Consider the following 24,563-nt stretch of genomic DNA (forward strand, 5'->3'; position numbering starts at 1 on the left):
AGGGGTAGAGCGGCTCTCGCTGACTGTTCTTTCTCCCGACTGTCCTCTCTGGTCTCTACCTCAGACTTCCCCCCGCCACCCCCTCCTCTCCTTGGGGATGGCGACGACTCGGAGGGCGCCCTGGGAGGTGCCTTCCCACCTCCGCCTCCCCCTATCGAGGAGCCATTTCCCCCTGCGCCCCTGGAGGAGGAGATCTTCCCTTCCCCACCGCCTCCACTGGAGGAGGAGGGAGGGCCTGAGGCCGCCATACCTCCCCCCCCACAGGTATGGAGGCTTGGGAAGGGCAGCTACACTGGGACACCCCCAAAGGGAGCAGAGGAGAGTCCTTACCTCTGATCTCCCCTGCGTCTCTGACCTGACTGGGGTGGGGTGGGAATGGAGACCTGGGATGGGTGCTCTGACCCCTGACCCTCTAGCCCAGGGAGAAGGTGAGCAGTATTGATTTGGAAATCGACTCTCTGTCCTCCCTGCTGGATGACATGACCAGGAATGATCCCTTCAAAGCCCGGGTAAGGGACTGCAGGGGAGGAAAGGTGGGGAGGGGAGGAAGGGGTTCGGCCCGCTCCTCTAACTGAGCTTGTCTCCCCTGTCCCTCCCCTTGCAGGTGACATCTGGATATGTACCCCCACCGGTCACTACTCCATTCGTTCCCAAGTCCAGTACTAAGCCTGCAGCTGGAGGCACCGCACCCCTGCCTCCTTGGAAGTCCCCTTCTAGCTCCCAGCCTCTGCCCCAGGCTCAGGCTCAGCCTCCGAGCCAGACCCACTTCCAAGTGCAGCCCCAGGCCAAGCCTCAGGTCCAGGTTCCGCCCCAGCCGGTGCCTTTGGCAAACACCCAGCCTCGAGGACCCCCAGCCCCATCTCCGGCCCCTAAGTTTTCTCCAGTGGCTCCCAAGTTTACTCCTGTGACTTCCAAGTTCAGCCCTGGAGCCCCAGGTGGACCCGGGTCACAGCCCAGTCAGAAGTTGGGGTCCCCTGAAGCCTCCTCTTCCAGTAGCACAGGCTCCCCTCAGCCCCCCAGCTTCACCTATGCTCAGCAGAAGGAGAAGCCCCGAGTGCAGGAGAAGCAGCATCCAGTGTCCCCACCGGCTCAAAACCAAAATCAGGTGAGAGAGGGTGGGAGGACCAGGCTGAGACCAGGGGGCCAGAGAACAGGGCGCAGGTGGTCCCAGAGAGGGGGGTGGACGCGGGGGTGGTGGGATAGGAGTTTTGAGCCTCTAAAGTTGGCCCGGTTGGGTCAGTGGCAAGAGAAAGCTCTTTTGAGGAGTGCCTGGCAGGGTCTGGGTCTGGGTGGGGCCTGACTGGGCTTCGGGGGAGCAGCACAGGCTCTGAATCAAGAGAAGGGTTTGGTGGGCTCTCCCTTGCGCCCTCTCCCCCTAGAATGTTAAAAGAGATGAGATCATCACCAGTTTGACCTTGCTTCTTCCCCCTTCTTGGATTCTTGAGTTCATCTCTCTGCTCTTCTGATCCACCGTCACTGCCCCAGGGCCCATCTGGTGATAAGAGTCACAGTAACAGTAAACAGCCAGCAGTAAACAGGGAGCATAGCATAGCTGGGCGCCGGGCACTGTGCTCTGTGCTCTGGAGGGAAGAGATCTCTCAAAGAGGTTAAGTCTGAGGGAGTCAGATGGGCCTGGGATAGAATTACCGGCTCACAAGACCCTTGGCAAGTTACGTGAGCTTTGAGCCTCAGTTTCCCCACCTTTACCATAACATCCCACACAACGGTTATGCAGATTAAGGGAGCTCGCCCTAAGTAGAAAGGGGTCTGTATCTAGCTCTTGAGTGCTCAAAAATAGAAAAGTTATTCCTGTCTGACCATTTCTGCCTTCTGTTGGGGGGGGGGGCGGGGGTTGAGGTGAGAGGGAAANACCAGCCATCAAGGTAACTGATGGCGTGGGGGGGGGTGGTGTTTGTGTGCAGACACAGTGGAGAAGAGATGCTGACTGCCAGTGAGTTTTGCAGAATCTGGTGTTTCAGGAACTCCGGACAGGTGTCAACATGGGGGCCTGCGAGTTAGGAAAGGCGTCGTGGCGCTTGTGTATCTTGAAGGATGGTGGGAGGAGAAGAGCAGGAAGGGCATTTGGGCAGGAACAGCATGAGTAAGACTCAAGGGCACAAGAGCACAACAGCAGCCAGTTCCTGCGGGAGTATTGTAGAACTGTGCTGAGGGAGGGAGTGGGGGAGGGGCGGCCGGAGGGAGGAGGAAATAACAAAATGGCACGCCAAGGGAGCCTGCCCGTCCCGGAGAGGCACAGATGGGTTCTGAGGACTTGCATGGCCCAGTTGGAGGGCTGGCGACAGCCGACAGCCCAGGTGTGCTTTTGGAAGCTTTGGGGAAAGTTTTTGGGCAGAGGTGCGGGCTAGAGGTCGGAGGTCAGCAATGTGACAAGAGAGTTCACCCCTGGGCAAGTGTAGGGTTAGTTGAAATGAAAAATGAGGCCGAGATAGGAGAGCTGTTAAAAAGGAAGAGCCTCCAGGCTTGGTAGCCGATAAGCCAGCCTTCAGCCTTCGGAAGAGGAGGGGTGTGTTGGGGAATGACAGTATTGCTGACAGAATAGAGAAGTCCAGAAGGGGAAATGGTTTGGACGGGAAGGGGAGGGGTCCAACTGTCAGTCTGTTGAGCAACAGGTTCTAGGAGGACTTGGCCTCAGCTGGGACTGTCATTCAGTTAGAAATGGAGCCCTGGGTGTCAGGAGGGGGCCTCAGACTCGGGGGGTGGGGGAGGTGCGTGGTGTAGTGTGTGGTGACCCAGGTGCGGCGATGGCCGCCGAGGGACCCAGGGGCTGCTGAGCAGGAGATGCTGAGGGCCCGGGAGGAATCTTGGGTGATGCTCAGGTTGACCAAGTGGCAAGGGGGAGGAAGGGCAGCGGGAGGAAGAGGGTGTCTGGACAGAGCGAGGTCTCGGGAGAAGAGAATGCGATGGCTGACGAGTTCTTCAGCGGTGCAGGCGAGGACTAAGGCCAGAGATTGGACTACTCAGAAGTTGTAGATGGCTGTGGGGTGGCCTGTTGGTGCCCTGTGGCGGGGGAAGGAGTGTGTGTGTGTGAGGGAGAAGCAGGAGGAAGAAGCTGATGGAAGGGGGGTGACTGATGCCTGCGAGCGGGGGCTGCTGCTGCCATGGAGTCCTGGGGGGGAGCCCGGGATGCCCCCGCCCCCCAGGCATTCCCAGAGAGCAAGGGCAGCGTGGCCACAGTGTTTCTGGGAGAGGAGGGAGCTGGGGCTGGCTGGCTTCCATCTTCTCAGTCATGTAGGAGGTGAGGTCATCAGTGAGCGAGGGGACGACGCAGTTGGGGGCTCGAGAGGAGATGGAAAGGTTTGGAACAGCTGCTGTGGGGAAGGCGACTGGGAATCCGCAGGAGCCAAATACCAGACGGCCGGGCTGAGGCTGGAGGGCGCAGAGGGCGCTGCAGTGTTTCGGGAGCTCACTCTGCAGTGTTCAGCACTCTCTCCACCTACTTTCTGCAGCTTGGAGTCAGAAGCAGGAAGCGGGCAGTGGCATGGCCCAGGGTTGAGATGGAGCCAGATTAGCGAGAGATGGCGGTTCAGGGTGGCATGAGTGGCTGCGAGGACCTTGTAGAAATAAGTGGTTAAGGGACCAGACTTGGCGGGGAGGCAAGCCAGAAAGTTTTGATGCATAAGATGTAGGAGGAGGGTTGGGAGGCCGAGGAGCCTTTCTGATCGGCTCTTTGGGTAGGTGTGAGTGGGGAGGGAGGGTGGAATCGTCGGCAGGTCGAGCCCAGGGGCTTGGCACACGATGACCTTGACCAGTGAATGGCAGGTCTGAAGGGTTCCGTGGTGGAAGGTGTCTGAGCTGGAAGCACGTTTGGAGCCGCTGGAGTTGAAGAAAGAGCTGGAGGGCCTAGAGCCACGGGTGCTGAAGCTGTGGCAGGCAGAGAGGGAACAGTGGCGGGATTGAGTGTGTCCTTGAAGGGCCGTGGATACCCGTGGGGCACGGATGTCCCTGAATGGGTCATACTTCCGAAGAGCGGGACAGGCGTCTAAAGCGGCCCTGCCTCTGTCCCCAAGACGCCAGGAAGGGAAGATCGGGAGAGGGAAGGGTGGCGCTTACATCGTGGGAAGGGGCTTACAGGGGACACAGGGAGGCGGTGGGAGTTTACGGGGAGCTGCAGCGGCTGCAGACCTCTGGATGCACGCAGGTGTGAGCATGGTGGAGCCAGGGCCGAGGGGAAGGCGGCTGCGGGAGGAGGTAGCTCGGAGGCTTTGGGGTTCCAGGTGTTACAGGAACCAAAGCATTAGCAGGTGACAGGTAGCACATTCAGCGACAGGGGCCACAGTCCTGGGCGGATTTATCCAGTACAGGGAAAACCAACCTCGTGTTTCTGATGGAATGTCATGGAAACACTGCAGCAGCTCCCCTTGGGGCCGCTCAGGGTTCCTGGTAATGACCCCCTCCCCTCACTTGCACCCCACCCCCAGCCGGCAGCTCTCTCAGGACCCCCTTAAGAGAAAGGGTAGGCGGGCCTAGGGAATGGTCCTTCTCCGAGGCCTGCTGCGGGGGGAGTGGGCTCAGGTGGTTCTGGACCCTGGCATGGGGAGCTGTGGGCTGGGCTCTGAGAGACAGCTGTGGGGGGTTAACCTGTGATTCCCGCCTGTGTTGTATCCGCACGCTGACAGGGGCTGCTCGGCAGCAGGCGGGCCGGGTAGGTGTGTGTGCACTTGGGTGCGCACGCCATCACTTGCCGACCTTCTGTGGGGGGCCATGTGTGAGCATGCTCTGTGGAGTTGACGCGTGGCCGGGTGTGTTGGCTGCTTCAGTGACCTCAGCTGCTGTGTGTGTGGCCTCTGTCCGCTCAGTTGTTCTGGCCTGTCCGTGACCGCCCAGGGGCCGGGGGGTTTGGGCAAAGTGGGTGGAAGGGTCACCCCCTTCCCCTTTTTGTGTGGTGCTGGGGGTCAGGGAGGGAGAATGAGGAGCTTTCAGAGTCAAACCTGAGCGTCGGGGGAAATGCGTGGGGAGTTCGTCCTCATTGGGAGAAAGTGGCTAAGCTGGCTGGGAAAAGTGCTTGGAGAAAGGTGATCGGCAAGAGAGTATGAAGAAAGTATTGGGGTTTCAGGTCCGCGCGCCTGGGGCCCCGGGACCTCTGACTCTGAAGGAGGTGGAGGAGCTGGAGCAGCTGACCCAGCAGCTGATGCAGGACATGGAGCATCCTCAGAGGCAGAATGTGGCTGTCAATGGTGAGCTCACTCCCCCTCCGCCTTCGCACTGGNCCCGCCGAGCCTCGGATCCCTTGCAAGCTTCTTCCTCCTGTTGACTTTCGTTTCCTCTGGCCTCCCCAGAGCTCTGTGGCCGGTGTCATCAGCCCCTGGCACGCACGCAGCCTGCAGTTCGGGCTCTGGGGCAGTTGTTCCACATCACCTGCTTTACCTGCCACCAGTGTGAGCAGCAGCTGCAGGGACAGCAGTTCTACAGCCTGGAGGGGGCGCCCTACTGTGAGGGTTGCTATACTGTGAGTCAGGGTCGGGCCGAGGGGCACCCCGGGGGGCTCGGCCAGGGGCTGGGTGCGGACGTGGGGCCGATGCGCCTCAGCAGCTGCCCTTTGGGTGCCAGTTCCCTGCCAATGTCCCGCTGCTACCTCCTTAGGACACGCTGGAGAAGTGCAACACCTGTGGGCAGCCCATCACTGACCGCATGCTGAGGGCCACCGGCAAAGCCTACCACCCGCAGTGCTTCACCTGCGTGGTCTGCGCCTGCCCGCTGGAGGGCACCTCCTTCATTGTGGACCAGGCCAACCGGCCCCACTGTGTACCCGACTACCACAAGTGAGGACCCACCTCCTGTCTTCTGGGCTCCTCTCTGGCTGCCAGCCCCAGTCATCTGGGAGCCGGGCTGCCCTCCTGATTCCGAGACCGCTCCAACCCCCGGCCCTCCTTTCTGGCCCCACATCCTTCGTGTAGACAGCAGACACCAGTTCATCTGGATTTCGATGTCCGGTGGCCTCAGACCTTGGTAGCAAGTCTTGGCTACTGGCAAATGCCTGCTGGCCTTTGGCTTGCGGAGGCTTCTTGTGGGTGCGGTCTTGCATGCAACAATGTGTGCTGGAATGACTTCATCTCACACACAGGCTGGGCTCTAAAAGTTCTTTTGGAGATCAGCTTTTTGGAACTCTGGCTTTTCCCTAGAAACAATGTTTACAAGGTGGCTACGCTCTTAGGCCAGCAGCAGAACCCCATAGCTACGGGGCGGCACAGAGAAACTGCAGCGCCTGACTCCCACCTCTGACAGTGGGTCTGAGGTGTATGTTGTTTTTAAAAAATTTTTAAATGTTTATTGATTTTTGAGAGGCAGAGCACAAGCAGGGGAGGGTCAGAGAGAATCGGAAGCCAGCTCCAGGCTCTGAGCTGTCAGCACAGAGCCTGATGCAGGGCTTGAACTCACAAGTTGTGAGATCATGACCTGAGCCAAAGTCAGAAGCTTAACCCACTGAGCTGCCCAGGTGCCCCCTGAGGTGTATGTTTTTAAGAATTCCACCTTAGGCGTCCAGAACTTCACATCCCTCTCTCTGCGCACCCCAGCGGTCGGGCAGGACACCTGTGTGGCAGAAGGCGAGGGTCAAGGGAGCAGGGATGAGGGCTGGAGATGCCGCTGGCTGCAGTGCCGATGTCCAGGGAGTCAAGACCCTGTGGCAGAGGTTTCTGGGCTGGGTGAGGGGAAAAGGTGGGAAATCTCCCTTGATAGGGGCAGATAAGATGGCTGGTCTTAGGTCTCGGTGTGGAGCTTCCCCTCCCTAGGGATGTGGAGCAAAATGGGCTGCGTCTGCCCCGTTGTGCAACCGCCGTCTCCCTCCCCTGCACTTTCATGGGGAGCCCTGGGCACCCGCTGCCTCCGTCTGACTCCTGCCCCTTGCCCCGTTCTGGGCCCCTCCAGGCAGTACGCCCCCAGGTGCTCCGTCTGTCAAGGGCCCATCATGCCTGAACCTGGCCGTGAGGAGACCGTGCGAGTGGTCGCTCTGGATAAGAACTTCCACATGAAGTGCTACAAGTGTGAGGTTGGCTGGCCCCCTGGCCCCCAGGGCTGGGAGGTGGTGGGACACTGCTCACTACCAGGTGGTTGGTGGGCAGTACCAGCCTGGAGATCAGAGCTGCAATTTAGTGGTGGGGGGGGTGCTCGTGGCTGTCCCCACCCAGATGCTCCCATCACTGCGCATCATGGGGAGAGGGGCTTCTGTGGGGTTTCGCTGAGTTTCCACTGAAGTTCTGATAAACCAAGAAAGGGGGCGGCCAGTGGGAAGGAGGGCTGTGGGGCTTCGCTACGGTGGGGATGGGGATGTGCTTGAGGGAGAGGGAGAGAGGGAGTGGAGGCAGGTGGGAGAGGTCCCACGTCGTGTATTGGGTGGAAGCCTTGGGAACAGCTCCTCCCACTGCCCGCCTTGGGCAGGAGAGGCCTAGGGGACGAGAGTGAAAATGGGCAGTAGTAGAAGTGAGGGTAGGAGTGGGGCTAAGTGTGGTTGGGGACACAGGCAGTGACGCTGGACATCAGCCAAGCCATAGAGCGTTTGGTCTTCCTAATTTAAAGGTGGAGGTATGTGGGGGGGGCGGGGTGCACAGGGGCCTTCCCGACGGCGGACTCTTCTTCCTTCCTCCCAGGATTGCGGGAAGCCACTGTCCATTGAGGCGGACGACAACGGCTGCTTCCCCCTGGATGGCCACGTGCTCTGCCGGAAGTGCCACACTGCCAGAGCCCAGACCTGAGTGGGCACCGGCGGGGGCGTTCCTCCCCCATCAGCGGACCACCCACACTGAGACCACCTTGCCCTCCACCCGCCCTGGCCCCCTTCAGTTATCTTTTCATGTCTAGCCTCTCCTTTCATGCCAGCCCCCACCCCATATCCCACGTGCCCTGTGCAGGGCCCCGACATGACCCAGGGCTGCCGCACCCAGCTCTGGGTTTCCAGTCCTTTCCCCCCACCCCCCGGGCCCATCCCACAGGGACCACCCACCCCTCTCCAGGTGTGCCCCACCCGAGGGGGCGCCAGGTTGAGCGCTGCTGCTTTCACTGCTGCACCGATGCCCTCGGCTGGTCCCCGAGCAGCCGAGCAGCCGTGTACTCTGCTTGCTGAGAGCCGGGAGACCCCCTGACGCGGGGAGGCTGGGCTGGGCTGGGTTGACTGGNATTGTGTTTTCCAGAATTCTGAGGAGTAAGTCTTTCTTGTGCGTACAGCCCTCATGGGTGAGATGGAAGAGATCTCCTATCTCTTTTCACCCAGGGAGAAAAAAGCCAGGGGTAAAGGTGAAAATGCCATTCCTGTTTATTTACAAAAATATATATGTATATGTATATATATTAAGCCCTCCCCCAAGTCCCTCCCCCAATTACCTTTTCACTTCCTCCCCTAACTCCCTTTTTAAAACAAAGGCTCCGGGGCCCAGAGGTGAGTTCTTCAGGCAAGGGTGGGCAGGAGCAGCACCGAAGGCCTACATCTTGTAGGTTGAGGGGAGGGCCATGGGGAGTGACCATGGCCCCATTCGTGCTCTTTGAGGCCAGGCCAGGTGAGGGAGGGGCTCAGTCCTTGAATCCCTGAATACTGCAAAGGATGCGCTTCTGGTGTCCTGGCAGTGTGATCCCCATCTGTGCCAGGTCCCTGTGGGCAACGAAAGGGGACTGTGAGTCGGCTCAACCCCCAGCAGCCCTCCCTGTCCGGCCCCCCCACCCCCGGGTCCTCACTCGGCCGTCAGCTCCAGCACACACTCCATGGTGTCCAGCCCAGCTGAGTGGAAGTGCAGAATATAGCGTTTCATTCGTATGGACTCCAGCCACTCAGGGACGCTTCGATAGGGGATCCCGTCGGAGCCACTCAAGCTGGGCAGGCGGAGCGTCACCCTGTGGGACAAGGGGTCCCTCAGTCACACAGCAGATGCAGGGGCTGTCCACAGCCTTCCTGCCCCAGCTTTCCTGAAACCGGAGCTCAGCCTCTGAGCGTCGGCAGCCAGCATTCAAGTTGGGTGTCTGAGCACAGAGATTATCTGGACTTTGTGGATTAGCCCGGCCATTGTCTGTGAACTCATTTCCTGGCCCGAGTCCTGGTGTGCTCACGGCGACAGGCGGGCTGACAGTCCTGCGGCACTGATAGATGCAGGGGACGAGAAGGGGCCGGCACAAGCCTGCCACCAGCCCCTCTCCCACTGGAGTGGTCCGTTCCGGGTAGCTGGTGGCTGGCTAAGACTCCCAAGTGTCCACTGCCCCAGCAGAGGGGAAGCAGACAGCAGGAGAGCAGAGGCCTCAGGAGCCAGGCACGGTCCTGCTGTTTACGGGGCGGCCCCCCGCTCCCGGGAGCAGCCACCGCTCGCCCCCTCCGCCCCGGCTGTTATTGCACTCCAACACCCGCAAAGACAATGAGCGTTGCTGTGCTGAAGCCAGCCGGAGCCAAAACCATTAGCAAAGTAAATCTGCTGGGAGAAAAATATTCAACATTCCAGAAAGATTAGCACACACAGTCGCCAGTATACGAGGGAGTTGTTGCTTCAAAAGATAGTTTCAAAAGTTGGAGCTTGGAGCACATTTTCTCCCAGAAACAAGGTTATATATGGTGGTTTGATACGGAGGCCAGCATGTCAGGGCTGGTTCACCGGATCCGGCCTTCAAAGTCCAGCCGTGCCCATCTCCCCCACCTCACCCCGGCCATCAGTTCATCCTCCACATGCCAGTGTTTCTGGTAAAACACAATTCTGGTCCTGTCCCTCCGATTTAAAAACTGGCCAGTAGTTCTCTGCGCTCAGGGTAGAGTCCAAACTTCTCAGCAGAGCTGGTCCCCCTTGCACTGACCCTGCCACCTCTCCGGCTTCATCTCTGCTGGGACCCTGCGCTATTTGTAACTGGTCTGCTGCTAGCTCCCCAACCCAGGCTGGCCACGTGCTTTGGGAGACCCCACCCCACGAGGCTGCCCCTCCCTTGGCCATGATATGCACACATCCTACCTTCTAGCACTTGCTGGTTGCTCTGTCTCCCCCACTCCAGCCCCCACCCAAGTGACCAAGCTCTCTGGAGTAGTTATCTGGCTGGAAGCACAGCTTATATGCGCTTTCCCTCCCTGTGTGCTTGCTTCCCATCTACCGAACCAACCAGAGCTATCAAGGACGGGACGGTGTCTCCTCCCCAAGGGCGGACGCTGCGTTGTCCAGAGCTCCACGGCCCAGCACTCAGTGAGCGTTGCTGATGCCCATTTCCTTTCTCCCAGATCTGGCCTCCGAACCCGCTTGCCCTCTCCAACGTGGTTACCTGGGATCAAAGTTGGCAATGGTCCGCAGGGGGTGGGGGTTGGCAAGCAACTGCTCCAGATGTGCCTTCAGCTGGTGGAAGGAGGGCCGACGGGCTCGGTCATAGGCCCAGCAGTTCTTCATGAGTTCATAGAGAGGGGCGGGGCAGTCCACAGGAGGGGGTAGGCGGTACCCATCCTCAATGCTCTTCATGACCTGCAGCAGGGGAGCGGGGAGGGGCCCCATGAGAAGTCTCCGCGGCGCAAGATCATTGCAATAGAGCCTAGACCCACCCCGGACTGTAGGACGGAGAGAGAACAGGGAGAAAGATACGGGGACAGAGGAGCAAGGGAGCAGAAAAGCTGGGTCAGGGAGAAGAGGTAGTACAGGAAGGGGCCACGGGAGGACTGGGGGAGGAGATGAGAAGGGAGTTAGGGGAGGCATGGGGAGGACCCCCAGGCTTACCTCCTGATTGCTCATCTCCCCGTAGGGTTTGTCCCCAAAGCTCAGAACCTCCCACATCACAATCCCAAAGCTCCACACGTCACTGGCCGTGGTGAAGATGCGATGGGCGATGGCTTCCGGGGCTGTCCAACGGATGGGGATCTTTCCTCCCTAACAGGGCATGGAGGGCAGAAAGGTGATGTGTTTCAGGGCAAGGAGTGGCGCGAGAAAGCACCTGTGCGAAGGGATAAGGCACTATCGTGTCCCGTACTCATGCATGTGTGACTGTATGCACGGCACACAATTGCGTGTGAGTAGGGGCGCGGGCAGCGCAGGGTTCTAACCTGGGTTTCGTAAGTGCCATCAAGGTTGTCCAGGAGGCGGGTCAGGCCAAAGTCAGACACCTTGCAGCACAGGTTCTGACTCACTAGGATGTTCCGGGCGGCCAGGTCCCGGTGGACATAACTGTGGTTGCTGAGGTAGTTCATGCCCGACGCAATGCCCTGCAGCATAGCCACCAGCTGCCCGGGGACCAGCTGGTCTTCCTGTTCCTGCAGCAGGGCAAGCGGGCCAGTTAGGGACCTGGCAAGGTCTCCTCCTCCCAAACCAGGAGCCCAAACCCAGGCATCCGGGGTGCATTCCCCTCCCCAGCTGGCTCTCCACCCTCCTCACCCTCAGGAAGGCATCCAGGGCTCCGTTCTCCATAAACTCGGTGATGATCATGATGGGCTTCCCTGAGACACAAAGCACATGTCGGCCTGGCAGCCTCTACCCCATCTCCTCCCAGCCCCAGACTTCCCGCCCTTGGCGGCAGATCTCCCCTACGCTTCGGTGCTCTCATGCCCTCCCTCCCCCCCTTCCCTCCCCATGCTCCAGGAGACCCGCTGCTCCTACTCTTTGTGACGACGCCTTCCAGGTGCAAAATGTGTGGGTGGCTGAACTGGCCCATGATGGTGGCCTCTCGGAGGAAGTTCCACCACTGGCCATCTGGAGATGTGTCTTTCAAAGTCTTAATGGCCACCGTCTTGCAGTCCTGGTTGGGGATTCTCAGGGTCCCTCGACACACTTCCCCAAACTCTCCTGGGTGGAAAGAAAACAGGCCATGGCCCAATGCCCCTAGGGGACAGGTAGCGATATCTGCTAGCAAGCATCCTGGTTCTTTTCTTCTCTGGATCAGGACAGAGGCTTGCCCTTTGTGGGGCAGGGCCTTGCCTACACTTCCCAGGGAAGGGGACGAGAGTCTGGAGGAACAGTGCAGCTCCACAACCAGCTCCGCGGCGGTGCCGCTGGGGTCTCTGGGATGAGCAGAGTGCTCAGCTAAAAGTAGGTGCTCGGTAAACGGCAGGTGAATGCGTGTTGCGTGGGGGCACCGGGCTGTGTCCGTAAGGGGCAGGCTGGGCCGGGGCCAGCGCACCAGTGACTGGGGAGGCTAACCACTGCCAGCTTCTCCGGTCACAGCTCAGCTGGCCTGGCTGCACAACCAGCGAGGACACTGCCGAGCTTTGTTCTCTGCTCAGATCCGTTTCCTCCAGTGACCCAAGGGATCAGGGCAGCCCAAGGACACCGGGCCCTAGTGGGGTGGAATGTGGGACGAAGGAGGCTCTGAAGCCCTCCCACGTTTGGGAACCTTCTGAGAAGAGCCTGAGCCTGGGCACGGCGACCCCTCGGTTGACAAAGATGATGTGCTTGAGGCCGTTCATCAGAAGGTCCGTAACCACAGAAGCACACTGTGTACGGAGCAGGGGCTGCTCGAGGACATCTGATGAAGGGGTTACAGCATGACCACGGCAATTCGAGGAGGATTCAGGGTAGAGCAGAAAGGAACTCATCTAGGCGCTCTTGGGCCAGCCGAGGGGCCAGCCGGCTCGCAGCTCTGTGCTGCCACACACAGGGGACCTGCGGGGCTCACCTTCTCCTATGACAGTATCCACAATCAGCCAGCCTGGATCAAGCTCCTGGGTGAAGTCCAGGGCTCCTTGGGCAGGGTCCTCATATGCTTGGAGGTCCACATAATGCTTCAGCCACAGCTTGTCCTCTGTGGGGAGAACGGTGTGGGGGAGGGGGAGGCTCAGCCACAGGAACTCCAACTTCAAGGCTCAGGAGTTTTTTTGCGGGGGTGGGGAGAGGAGAGGGAGGGCCAGCAGCACATCCCGAAACTTCTCATCCTTTGTTCCCATAAGAGTCTTGATTTGGCTCAAGTGGGAGAAAAGTCTTCGTCCTTAGCAATGAGGCTCTTCCTCTGTCTACACGTAAAGCTCTGTGTCCTTGCCCCCAAAGGCCCAGAGAGGCAGGCCAGAACCTGGGGCTGAAAGCGGTTCACAGCCTCCAGTTACCCCACCTTTCCACGGCTCACCGACCACACTTCAAATCCCTTGCCCTTCCTCCTCACCCCGGCTAGCCATACTCCTCCAATCACTCCCACCTCATTCACATTCCCAGACAAGCCTCGCCCTCACCCCGGTCCTCGATGGCCCACTGCCTCCCCCTTTCGTGGGGGCACCTAATGAGGTGACCGGCAGGCAGCCCACGTGCTCAGAGGACTTCAGGGAGCCTGGAGCAGCTGCCCTGCTGCTGAGCCTCGGCTTGCAGACCTGGTCAGCCAGGGTGTCGCAACAGTGGCACCAAGAGCTAACAGGTAATTGCATAGAGCCTCTGGGGGGCTATCAGCACAAAGTTAATTAACCAAAGTTAATTAGGTAGCAAAACAGAAAAGCTCTGGAGACCACGGCCCCGACTCCTGCTCCCAGAGTTGGCTTGGCAGACGTGGGTTCTTTGGTCCTATCCCAGGGGCGCCTTGCAACCTCCCCCGGCCCCCCCAACATACACACAGAGGTGCCCTGGGCTCACCCCGGTTCACATCGGTGACACGATCACGGGGCCTCTGCTGGTGTCGCCGCTGAGCTTTCCTGTGGGGACGAGGGAGGGAGCAGATTCTTTAGGGTCCGGAACCGCCACATGGGCCCGGGGGGCTCTGGCTGTGTTTTACCCACAAACCACAGGGGCTAGGGGCATAGGACGGGGTGGGGGAATGCCGGAGGGAGCTTGCACACTAGGGGAGGGAGGGGTGTCAGGGCTGCATTCGGGGCTTCTGGGGCCCCCGGGGGGCAGCCAGGGAGGGGCAGGAAGAGCACCTGGAGCGGAAGCAGAGGACCCCCAGCAGCAGAGCTATGCCCAGCAGCAGCCCAAAGACGACAGCCACGATCTCTCCTCCGGTCAGGCCCCTGGAAACTGTGGCACAGGGGGGTGAGGAGGTCTGGAGGGCTCAGAGTCCACAGGGCTGGTGAAGGCTACAAGGGCACACCTGGGGGCAGGTCCCTCAGTGGCCTCAGGTGTGCACCCCCTACCCGAAGAGATGGGGTGTGTGAGAGAGAGAGAGGGAGCATGTGGAGAGGCCTCGCGCTGGGGCCACTAGCTTGGGGCTCCCTTTCGATGAGCACAAAACGGGGGGTGGGTGGAGGGGGTGGTGAGATTTGGCCAGATACCGGCTGGCAGGATCCAGCATCAGAAGGTGTGTCTGAGGAGGGCCGCCTGGGTAGCTCAGTTGGTTCAGTGTCCTACTCTTTTTTTTTTTTAAGTTTATTTTTTCATTTTTGAGAGAGAAGAGTAAGTGAGGGAGGGGCAGACAGAGGTAGAGAGAGAATCCCAAGCAGGCTCCACATTGTCAGTGTGGAGCCCGATGCAGGGCTCAAACTCACGAAACATGAGATGATGTCCTGAGCTGAAACCAAGAGTCAGTCACTTAATGAACTGAGCCACCCAGGTGTCCCCCGGTGTCTGCCTCTTGATTTCAGCTCAGGTCGTGGGTCCCAGGTCCTTGCTGAGTGTGGAGCCCATTTAAGAGTCTTTCTCTCTCCCTCTCTCTCTGTGCCCCTCCCCCCACTTGCATGCTCTCTCTCTCTCTTTAAAAAAAATGTCTGAGATTACCATGGGGCGGGGGCTTCCTGGGAGTCCATGTGGGGCTCTCCCCCCGAGGCAGCTCCTATGTGCACGCACGTGCATGTATGTGTATGTGCAGGTGAGCAGTGGAAGAGGAAAGGTGGCTGATTGGAGCAGTATTTGAGAAGCCTCAGTGGGACGACAGGTACATGTGTGTTTGGGGCAGAACACATGATAACCCACCCACCTGGCGGGCTCGTCCGGAACTCATGGTCAGGGGAGAAAGGGCCAGGCCCTAGAGGGGTCACCATTCGAACTCTGACAATGTACGTGGTGTCTGGCTGCAGTTCGGTCAGCAAGACCCTGGGTTCTAGAACCATCTGGTGCCTTTCTTCGTCCTGTGGATGAGAACCAATGGAAACTGGGCTGTGCAGAGTGAGACCTGGTGGAGGTGATGGGCAGTCTTGGTGGGATCGTGTGGACAGGGGTGGGTTGGGGAATGGTCAGGGCAGGGCCATTTGTAGGCTTTGTCCTAAGAAAGCCACACAGTTCACTTTGGTCATTTCTCCCTCTGTCCCATAACCCAGGCAAGGAATGGCAGGGTGTGCCCCAGAACAGACATCCAGACACCGGGGACTGTCTCTCTGCCTCACCCTCACCTGATTCAGCACATGCAGCTCGTAACTCAGGTTCCCCCCTGGACTACGGGGCCGGGACCCTGCCCAGGTCAGTTCCAGCTGCCGTGGCTCCTTCTTTACCAGCCTCAGGGACAAGCCTGACAGTGACTCTGTGGGTCAAGAGGGTTCCAGGGGGTGTGGAAAGAAAGAGGAAAGAACTTATGTCACTTTTTGCTTGCGTCCTGCCCATCAGTTTGTCTCTGTGGTCCTGAGCCCTTCTGGTTTCCTTGAGTCCTGTCCTGGCCCTTGGCCAGGTCACTCACCTGCGTGGCCCATGCTGATGCTCAGTGAGGCGCTGGCATGCGTGGACGCGCCCAGCCCCGACACTCCATTCTGGGCCTCGATGTTAAAGGTGTAGTTGGCGTAGGGGTCAAGGCCGTTGACGCGCACAGCTGGTGCCGTGAGCCCGCTGGCTCCCGGGGAAAAGCGCACAGTTCCCCCACAGGGCTGGCAGGGTCCCCCGTCCACCGCTGCTCCCCGACACTGAGAACACCCCACACTGTACCTCACATCCTGGCGCCCCCCCATATCTGCTGGGGGTTGCCAACGCAGGGAGAGCTGATTCCCCAAAACAGAGAAGCTCAGGTTTCGGGGAACCGAGGGGGGCCCTGTAAGGAGAAGACGGGCCATTAGGAGGAACCAGCTTTGCTCTCATCCAAGCCGCTGGCCCCTGCCTCCTCCCACCTCCAAAGGCCTCGCTGGGAGATCGGATTCCCACCCAGCTCAGCTCTGCATTTTTCCGGGGAAAGTGGGGGGAAGGGGAGGGGCTTTAAGCACCTGGCACTTTAAATGGTGACCAATATCTGAAAAATTATGGGAAACTTCGACCATAACTTGGGCTCAACAAAGGTCCTGCACCTCCTCACAGATGGCCAGGCCCAGCCCCTTGGACTCACGCGTGCAGGCCACCTGGGGGCCCTCCCCAAGGGCTCGGAAATGGCCGCTCTCACAGGTACAGATGGTGGCCCCCTCAGAGTTGGCTGTGCTGTGCTCTGGACACTTGAGACAGTGTGGCGCATCTGTGTCTGCCCGATAGGAGCCGCTAGGGCAGGCTGGAGGGAGAATGCGGCAGAGCCAAGGTGGTGCAATGTTTTTACAGGCAGAATCATCCCCATTCTCCACCGCCTCCAATTCTTTGTTCCAGAAACACCCTGCCTGTGTCTCTTGGGGTGCTCAGCCACAGTCTACACATCGCAAAGATGCAGCATAGACCTCCTTCCCTCCATCGGCACCTGGAGACCCTCCCCCGAGTGGCCCCTGCGAGTCCCCACCACCTCCTCCGGTCTCCTTACCCAGGCATCCTTTGCCGCTGCTGCCTTCCTCATAGCCAGGCTCACAGTGGCATCGGCCCACGGGCACCAACCACTCACCCTCCGGACTGCAGTGCATGCGGGGCACACCTGCGGGCCCGGGGCTGGCCTGGGCATGGGGCAAGCAGGTCCCTGCCACTTCCACCAACCCGCCGGGTCCGGGCAGAGTGTCGGGGAATTGGGCAAAGCCGTGCACCATCTCAGAACAGCGCTGGTAGAACACCCGTACAGACACCAGGGCCAAACAGGCACCTGGGTTGTGGAAAGCGAGGTAGAGGCCTCGGCGGGTCAGGCGGCCCAAGGAGTAGCGCTCCACATTCAGCTTCGCAGTGCCAGATGCGAAGTCTCGGACGGTGAAGCTCTGGTCTGCAGCCACAGTGGTTACCTGGGAAGGCGGGATGGGAGAGAAGAGAATTGCAAAGTCACGCGTCATTCCCAGGGAACAGAAAACAGTTGTTGGCTCTGTAACTCTTTATAATTTAGGGTTGCCTAGTTGCAGTGGTTGAGCGTCCGACTTTAGCTCAGGTTACGATCTCATGGTTTGTGAGTTCAAGCCCTGCATCAGGCTGTCTGCTGTACAGTGCAGAGCCTGCTTTGGATCTTCTGCTTTCTCTCCCTCCTCCCACATTTGCACTCTTTCTCTCAAAAATAAATAAGCATTAAAAAAAAAATACTTTAGGGGCGCCTGAGTGGCTCAGTCAGTTAAGCCTCTGACTTTGGCTCAGGTCATGATCTCACGATTTGAGCCCTGTGTAGGGCTTGGTGCTGACAGCTCAGTGCCTGGAGGGTGCTTTGGATTCTGACTCCCTTCCTCTCTGCCCCTCCCCCGCTCATACTCGGTCTCTCTCTCTCAAAATAAATGAACATTAAAATATAAAATAAATACAGTTTACACAACCATAAACCAAGGGCTTATTATGTATGAGCTACTGAGCTAAGTATCTTAAGTGTGTTGTGCTGTTGAGTCCCTGCAATAAACCTGTGAGGCAGGAGGGATTGCCATCCCCATTTAATGGATGAAGAAACTAAGGCGAAGAATGGCTAGAGACCACTTACGAGATCACACAGCTACATGATGGGACCGGTACCCAGGCAGTGAGACGCTACAGCCCATATAATTTCCACTATTCGAAGGTGTTCCCAACGTCTGTGCCAATGAGGTGATCCGTTATAAAGTGCGTCATCATTAATTTAATACTAATAACAAAGTTTACAACACCTCTTTGGGAAAAAAAAATGAGAGCACATCCTATAGTAATATGCTCCTAATGCTTTTGCATTCCGGTACGTCTTCTTGAGTAGGAGAGAGAAAGGGATGGCATTAGAGACAGAGCCTACAGAGAAGTGTCTCCCTACAGAGCTCCAAGTAGACCCATGGGGGTGTGTCACACACGAGCAGCCTGGGTGCTGATAGCAAAAGTCCAAATACCTCCACCAGGGAATGCTGTTATCTCAATGGAGGCAAAGCCTCTGAAACAGATAAGGGCGGCACGATTATCAACACTATTTGAAGACGAGAAAACCTCCCAGAGGTTAAGTGCAGAGCCCAAAGGCCAGACGGAGCAGAAAAGGTAGAGCTGCTTGCTCCTCCGTATCCGCGGTCGGGCTTCTGCGGTCGGCCGCGGCCTCACAGCGGTCAAGGTCAAGGCCGGCAAGGCGGTCAAGTGCGCCTGCGGGCAGAGGCTCCTCCTCCGGACCTTGCGTCAGAAGGCAATAGTAGCCCGATGCTTCTGCGTTTGCGTCGCGTCGCGTCGCATCGCGTCACGTCACGTCACGCACGGCACAAGGCTGACGTCAGCGCCTGCGTGCTTCTCCTCGCTTCCTCTCCTGGAAAGGCGTTTTGCCGTCTCCCAGCGCCCCAAGAAGGGTGAGTACAGCACCGTAAGAGAGAGAGGGAGGGGCAGCGACTATCCTCTGATAACTTGTGTTACGGTATATTGTGATAATTGTTTTATTTTATTGCGAGCTAGCGTTGCGTTTCCGTCTCTGCCTGATGTATACGTGAAAGCCTACCCACCGCAGTGTACGTGTCGGGGCTCAGTACTGTCGGCGCAGGCACCCCGTGGGGGCCCTGGGAGGTGTGTCCCGCAGGTCAGGGTCAAGGGGGGGGGGGTACTACGCTACTCACATCCGCCTCTTCTGAGTTCTAGTCCTACATTCTTGTCCTGACTTGACCCCTAGATCCTCTTTCTCTTTTCCTGAGCTGAGCGGAGTCACGGAAAAGAGTGAGGCAGGAACCAGTGTTAGGACCAAAACGGCAAGGATGGGGGGCGGGGCGGGGTAGAAGCACCTTCTGGAACAAGGGCCGTCGGAGCTGAATGCCCACGTCCTGGTCACTCTCCATGTACAGGAGGTTGAAGGTCTCCTTGCAGCCCAGAGGCCTGGCGTCCCCCGGGAAGCTCTTACAGTCCCGCACGGTGAATTGTAGCTCCACGTGGACTCGCGAAGCTTCCTCCCCGCGGTAAATCCAGTTGGAGCGCAGCCAGTGGTCGGTGTCCCCGCCATCCTGCAGTGGGCAGTCCTGGTACATGTAGAGGAGGGTCCCATTCAATATCTGCTGCGCTTCAATCCACTGCGAGAGGAAAATACGAGTTAGGCTCCGAGTTATCACCTGCTCCCCGAACTCTGGTTTTCTAGAGCTGATGATGGGGAAGCTGGTGTCAGAACTCTTCCAGTTCTTCTACTTGTCCTGGTCTCTTCCCACCCCAGGGCCCCAGGACAATCAGTGAAATGCTTAGAGTTAGGATTTAGTTCGATATAGGATGGGCAAGACNCCAGCCTGGATCTCTTCAGTGAGCCCACTCCAGCTGTAGATTTATGGGCAGTGCTTTTTACCTGTCTCAACAGTCAGGACTGTCAAGTGCCCCAAAGGCTGACTTTTATGGCAGAAGCTCATTCACAAAACCTTTCTGCTGATTTATTTAGAGAAGAGGATACTACGTTTAATATTAAGGTCCCTAAGCTTTTGGAGGGCACAGATAAGCATAGATCTCTTCTGTAGGGAGGGAACTCACCCTCTCCATTCCTTCTAGGTATGGGCACTATCAAAATCAACAAAGGATGGGGTTGGGTGGACTCCTAGACACCATCCAGCCCACCCCCTTAACTGCTTTTACATGAAAAGCATTCTGTTTTTAAACTTAGCAATAACAATGGCTAGCACTAATACAGCACTCACCATGCACCAGTCACTGTCATAAACACTTTCCATGACGGAAACTGAGTCACAGCGAGGTTAAGTGACTTGCCCTATGCACTCAGTAGTTAGGAGGCAGAGCTGGGATGTGCACCCAGGCATTGTAGGCTCCAGAGGTAACCACTCTTTTTTTTTTTTTTTTTTTTTTTTTAAGTAGGCTCCATGCCCAGTGTGGGTCTTGAACTCATGACCCTGAGATCAAGAGTCACATGCTTCACTGAGCCAGCCAGGTGCCCCTATGTTCTTGATCATTATGTCTCTATGGGCTAATTATGAAAAGTCAAAGCAGGGGCATCTGGGTGGCTTAGTAAGTTAAGCATTGGACTTCGGCTCAGGTCATGATCTCAAGGTTCATGAATTGAAGCCACACATTGGGCTCTGGGTTGATTGTGCCAAGCCTGCTTGTGATTCTCTCTCCCTTTCTCTCTGCCCTTCCCCCATGCTCATGCATGCACTTTCTCTCTCTCTTTCAAAATAAATACTTTTTTTTTAACTCAAAGAATAAACATATATAGTATAAAGTGAAAGTCTTCTCACCTGACTACCTCTTCCCAGGCAATTACTCTTTAACAGTTTGGAGTAAAGTCCCCCAGACCATTTTCAGTGCCTCTAGAGAAATGTGTGAATGTTTTTCACATAATTTTTTAACATGTTATTCTGTAACCTACTTTTTGTTTTTAACAAATAAAAAATCTTTGAAAGATGTCCACAAGAGTCTAAGTAGGTCTACCTAAGTCTTTTTAGCAATTCATAAAATAGTATTTCATTTAAGGGTGTGCCATAATTTAACTATTTTCCTATTGTTGAACATTTAGGGAGCTTCTAGTTTTTGTTTTTTGTTTTGTTTTAAGTAAACGTATAGATTTCTATAAGATTTCTGTACAAGTGCTGTACTAAAAGGTAAGTATTTTAAATTTTTTAAGAAGGTACTGTCAAATTGGCCTCCAAAAAGGATTTATCAACTTACACTTTCACCAACCATGCATGAGGGCTCCTTTTTTGAAAACCTGGATATTAAAGATCTCCTTCATCTTTGGCTTCTCTTATGGACAAACCGCAGCTTCTTGCCATTTTAATTTACATTTCTTTGAGAAGGAGGCTGTGTTTCTATTTTGTTCATTGGCTCTCTGTATTTTTACGTGATTATGTGTTTGTAAATTTTTCCTGTTACCTTTTGACTGTTCATTTGGATGAACATTTTTTTTCCTTTTTTTACATTATAGATGCTAATCGTTTGCTTGAAATATGCTTCAGGTGTTTTCTTCATGTCATGCCACTTAATTTGCTAATGATATCTTTGATGTTGGCCTACATTTAAAAGTTTTACAGAGTAACATCTATCTTCGCTCCATTTATGAATTCTAGGTTGTGTATTTTGCTTGGGAAGCTCTCTCATTCCCAACTTACAAGGATCTTCTGTATTGTCTCTTGATATTTCTGTGGATTTTGTTTTTAGATTTTTTAATCTCCCTAGAATTTATTATTTGGTGTATAGTATGAAATGGAGATGTAACTTTATATTCTTCTTCTTCCTTGTTTTATTTTTAAAATCAGTTTTTTAAAAAGTTTACTTAGTTTTGAGAGAGAGAGAGCGAGAGTGCGCGCACATGCATGTGCGTGAGGGAGGGGCAGAGAGAGGAGTGAGAGAATCCCAAGCAGGCTCTATGCTGTCAACACAAAGCCCCACATGGGCCTCAAACTCGCGAACTGCTGAGATGGTGACCTGAGCCTTATAGAGGAGCCTGAGGCCCTTGGGACATCTTCTCTAAGGGAAGATTGCTACTCTCAGCTCTGGGAAAAAGTAGGAGAAAGCTCCATCAACTAAGAATTGGGTGGAGCAGTGGCAGGCATATCTGAGGTACTTATTTTTGCATTGTGTCAGGTAGTTCAAAGATTGAGCAAGGGGCGTCCAGCAGTGAAGGCACCTGGGGCCTGTTCTTAGCAGGAAGCTGTGATGAGAAAGCCCAAGAGGAAGGCATGGGGTGGAGGTCAGGTGGAAGGGTGGTAGGCGGTTAATGTGCAGCTCATTAGCTAGATTGCCATGGCTGCAGCTGGAGCCAGGCGAAGCAGATGTTCCCAGCTGTGACTTGCCCTCCCAGTTCTGTGGTGACAGATGGGGAGAGCCAGCTGCCCAGGATCAGCAGCAAGGATCCTTTCACTTATCGCTCAGGCTGCTGGCTGTTCCATGGGTACATTCTGGCGAGCATGAATCTGTGTGTGTGTGTGTGTGTGTGTGAGAGAGAGAGAGAGAGAGACAGAGACAGAGACATGAGGGGAGGGGACGAGGTAGACATTGGGAGTCTGTAACTGCTCTCGTCTTCTTGCCCTCCGGGGGAAAGCTGTTTGGTCTGAGCTGCACAAGGGGCCTTCCTTCCACTGCAGCCCAATTAGGGAAGAGTTATTTGGGTGGGGGTGGCCGGGGCGCAGCGAAGGCCTGTGGGAGCAGCTAATGGACCTGCAGCCCTCATTGTGGAGTGATTAGCTGGTTTATGAGATGAGGCGCCTATTACGGCTGGCCTAATCCAGGATTTTCCAAGCAGCCCCTCCTGTAGGATACATTATGGTTTAGTCTATTAATTCTAATTATAGGCCACTCTGTGGGAGAACTAGGAGTAGAGCCGGGACCCTAGGACCCAGAGGGAAAGAAAGCAAGTGACCCCAATACCAGAAATAGAGGCTGCGTTCCTACGGGAATAGGAAGGCCAAAGGGGTCCGGGACCAGAGGGAAGGAGGCCCTGAGGCCAGACTCCAGGGAGCAGAGACAACCAGGGCAGCCTCCGGGGGTTCCGTGGCCAGCTCTGCGGGGTGGTGGAAAGGTGTGCCCTGGGACTCCCAAGAACCCACCTTTGCTCACTAGGTCTTAGGAATAGCCAAGGATGGAAGGGACTTGGAGCAGTTTCACACGGCTGGAACGCACGCTCAAGAGGGTGGGCAAGGTGCCAAGGGCTCAGGGACCTCTAGTGGGGGGGGGCAGCTTTTAGTTTTGGGGAGTCAAACACCCTTTGAAGAATTTACTGAGAACTTTGGCTTTCCTCTCCAGAAAAGAATATCCCCTACGTATGTATACACAACTTAGAATCCGCTTTTAGGGGGTTCCCTCACTCTCTGAAGTCTGTCTGTGCAGCTCTTTTGGGTTAGATGGACTTCACATTGAGGACACATCTGGTGTTTTGGTTCTTAGCCCTCAACCGTCCCGTTCATCACCTCCCTGGGGGATTGTGGTCTCATCACCACCCCCCCCCAATGTCCTCCCAAGTCCTTGTAAGTATTTAGCCCCCTCTCTCTGGGGCAGGGAGGGGAGGAGCCAGGCATTGAAGCGTTCTTCATGGGGTGAAGCCTGAACCCCCCCCCCCAAATGTCACATTCGGGAGGCTCTGACTCACCTCCCTTCCCCCTCCCTGAGGAGACACTTCCAGTTTTTCCTGCTCTTTTCTCCGTTCCTCCACCCACCTCTCCGCCCGCCCATTTCCCACTGGCCTGCAGCTTTGAGCCTTCCCTCCCTTGACACTTACCCCATCCTCTGGGGGGTCCAGCAGCCAGCCGAGCTCTCCCTGTGCTGTGCTCGTGTCCATCAGAGTGACTGAAGTGGTGAGAGAAAGGTCGGTCACTTCTGGGGGAGGAGGCCCCACACGTGCAACACACATTCCTCATTCTGGGCCCCCAGTTCCAAGGCTTCAACATCCTGTTCCTAACAGCTGTGGCTTCCTGAGGTTTAGCCCAGGAAGGAGGAGTGAAGAGCTCAGGGATTAGTCTGTCTTCCTCTAGAGTGTGAAGGGAGGAAGGCAGAGTCGGGCAAGGGTTGGAGGGCTGGATCCTTGACCAAAGTCAAGGCAGGAAGTGTTGGGAATCGCAGCCCCCTGTAAGACCTGCACCCTGTCACTCAGCAGTGGCTGCTGCAGCCCGGGGAAATCCATCAGGTGCAGAGTTGGAAAAGCAGGTGGGCAAGAAAGGATCTCAGCCCCTGGGGTCATGAGTGCGTAGGGTGCGGACAGGGAACCTTACCGGGGTTCCTGGATGGGGAGTTTCCCTCCCACAGGCAAATAGCCTGCTCTGCCTGTGGGTGAGGGTACGCAGTGAGGGTACCAGGCCTGGCCCTTGAGCCTGGGAAGAAGGGGTAGTAGGGCCAGAGAGGGTGTGCAAGCCTTCGCCTGTAAGGCTTTCTCTCTACATCTAGAAACTCCTGCACCCCGAGTTCGAATCCATCCCCAGCGGCAGTTCTCTCTGCCCCCCTCTTCCCCCCCCTCCGGCCTAGGCCTAGGATGGCATAAAGGGACTTCCCACCTCCGACTAAGTAAGATCCGGATCCCTGGGTTGGGCACCTGAGACTGCGACTGCCTGGGAATGAGGGATCCCCACGATTACTGGCGTGCGGGTCTGGACGCTGCTTCTTCGCAGCGGGCAGGAGGTCCCTCCCCACCACCAGACGCAAACCGTTGACCAGGGTGACTGACCCGGGAAAGCAGTTGATTAGGGGGTCAAAGACCAAAGACTGGCCTGGCCAGTCGATCGCCTGGCGGCAGGGCGAAACAAGAGCGCTGGAGAGGGGCGCGCGGAGGGGGCCTCCGCAGGAATGCCGGCTTCTGGACAAGGGTGCCGGCCGGGCCCCAGGGGAAGGGGGGGCGGGAGCGGGGGTCGGTACNGGAAACTTGTTAGACAGGTAATAAACTTCAAAAATCGGAGGCGTCTTGACCGGAATGAGACTGCGGGCGCCGCCTAGTGGGTGGGACTAGGAATCGACTAACCCAATTCTAATTCTAATCTTAAACCCAACCCTGTCGTGATCCACAGCCTTTAACCTAATTCTACCTCTGACTTGAACTACACCTTTGTGTTTCTCCCTCTCCGTTTC

At 56.7% G+C, this 24,563-nt stretch overlaps 3 protein-coding genes across 3 annotated transcripts in view; 1 reads left to right on the forward strand and 2 right to left on the reverse strand.

Annotated features, from left to right (window-relative positions):
* The window catches only part of ZYX (zyxin), a 23,574-nt gene extending 15,451 nt beyond the window's left edge, over positions 1 to 8,123 (forward strand). The window contains exons 3-10 of the mRNA XM_077778031.1: positions 3 to 264; positions 417 to 509; positions 605 to 1,105; positions 5,075 to 5,195; positions 5,298 to 5,467; positions 5,602 to 5,780; positions 6,886 to 7,006; positions 7,605 to 8,123. Of these exons, the coding sequence (XP_077634157.1) occupies positions 3 to 264; positions 417 to 509; positions 605 to 1,105; positions 5,075 to 5,195; positions 5,298 to 5,467; positions 5,602 to 5,780; positions 6,886 to 7,006; positions 7,605 to 7,709 (1,552 nt within the window). The 3' untranslated portion in view covers positions 7,710 to 8,123. The remainder of the gene's footprint in view (positions 1 to 2; positions 265 to 416; positions 510 to 604; positions 1,106 to 5,074; positions 5,196 to 5,297; positions 5,468 to 5,601; positions 5,781 to 6,885; positions 7,007 to 7,604) is intronic.
* Positions 1 to 24,563, reverse strand: part of LOC144242995 (olfactory receptor 6V1-like) — a 309,970-nt gene that overhangs the window by 219,261 nt on the left and 66,146 nt on the right. The gene's annotated exons all lie outside the window — the stretch shown is intronic.
* Positions 8,243 to 23,290, reverse strand: EPHA1 (EPH receptor A1). Its single transcript, XM_077778025.1, has 17 exons — positions 23,227 to 23,290; positions 18,809 to 19,090; positions 16,501 to 16,903; positions 16,105 to 16,260; positions 15,472 to 15,816; positions 15,191 to 15,318; positions 14,779 to 14,929; positions 13,787 to 13,883; positions 13,503 to 13,561; positions 12,565 to 12,690; positions 11,550 to 11,735; positions 11,328 to 11,389; positions 11,000 to 11,206; positions 10,677 to 10,826; positions 10,234 to 10,427; positions 8,683 to 8,838; positions 8,243 to 8,599 (listed from the first exon to the last, which is right to left on the reverse strand). Exons 1-17 carry the CDS (start codon positions 23,284 to 23,286, stop codon positions 8,521 to 8,523), a joined length of 2,841 nt encoding a protein of 946 aa, XP_077634151.1. The 5' UTR covers positions 23,287 to 23,290; the 3' UTR covers positions 8,243 to 8,520.

Source organism: Crocuta crocuta, unplaced genomic scaffold, assembly GCF_008692635.1.
Source record: "Crocuta crocuta isolate KB4526 unplaced genomic scaffold, BGI_CrCroc_1.0 scaffold128, whole genome shotgun sequence".
Taxonomy (NCBI): domain Eukaryota; kingdom Metazoa; phylum Chordata; class Mammalia; order Carnivora; family Hyaenidae; genus Crocuta; species Crocuta crocuta.

Excerpts from the sequence above, each read along its gene's own strand:
- EPHA1 (XM_077778025.1), bottom strand. The coding sequence starts at position 23,286 with ATGGACACGAGCACAGCACAGGGAGAGCTCGGCTGGCTGCTGGACCCC. Across the intron at positions 13,884-14,778 it reads GTTCCGGACGAGCCCGCCAG|TTTCCAGGGGCCTGACCGGA; the intron begins GTGGGTGGGTTA and ends CCTGTGCCACAG. Across the intron at positions 11,736-12,564 it reads GGATACTGTCATAGGAGAAG|GAGAGTTTGGGGAAGTGTGT; the intron begins GTGAGCCCCGCA and ends CTTTCCACCCAG.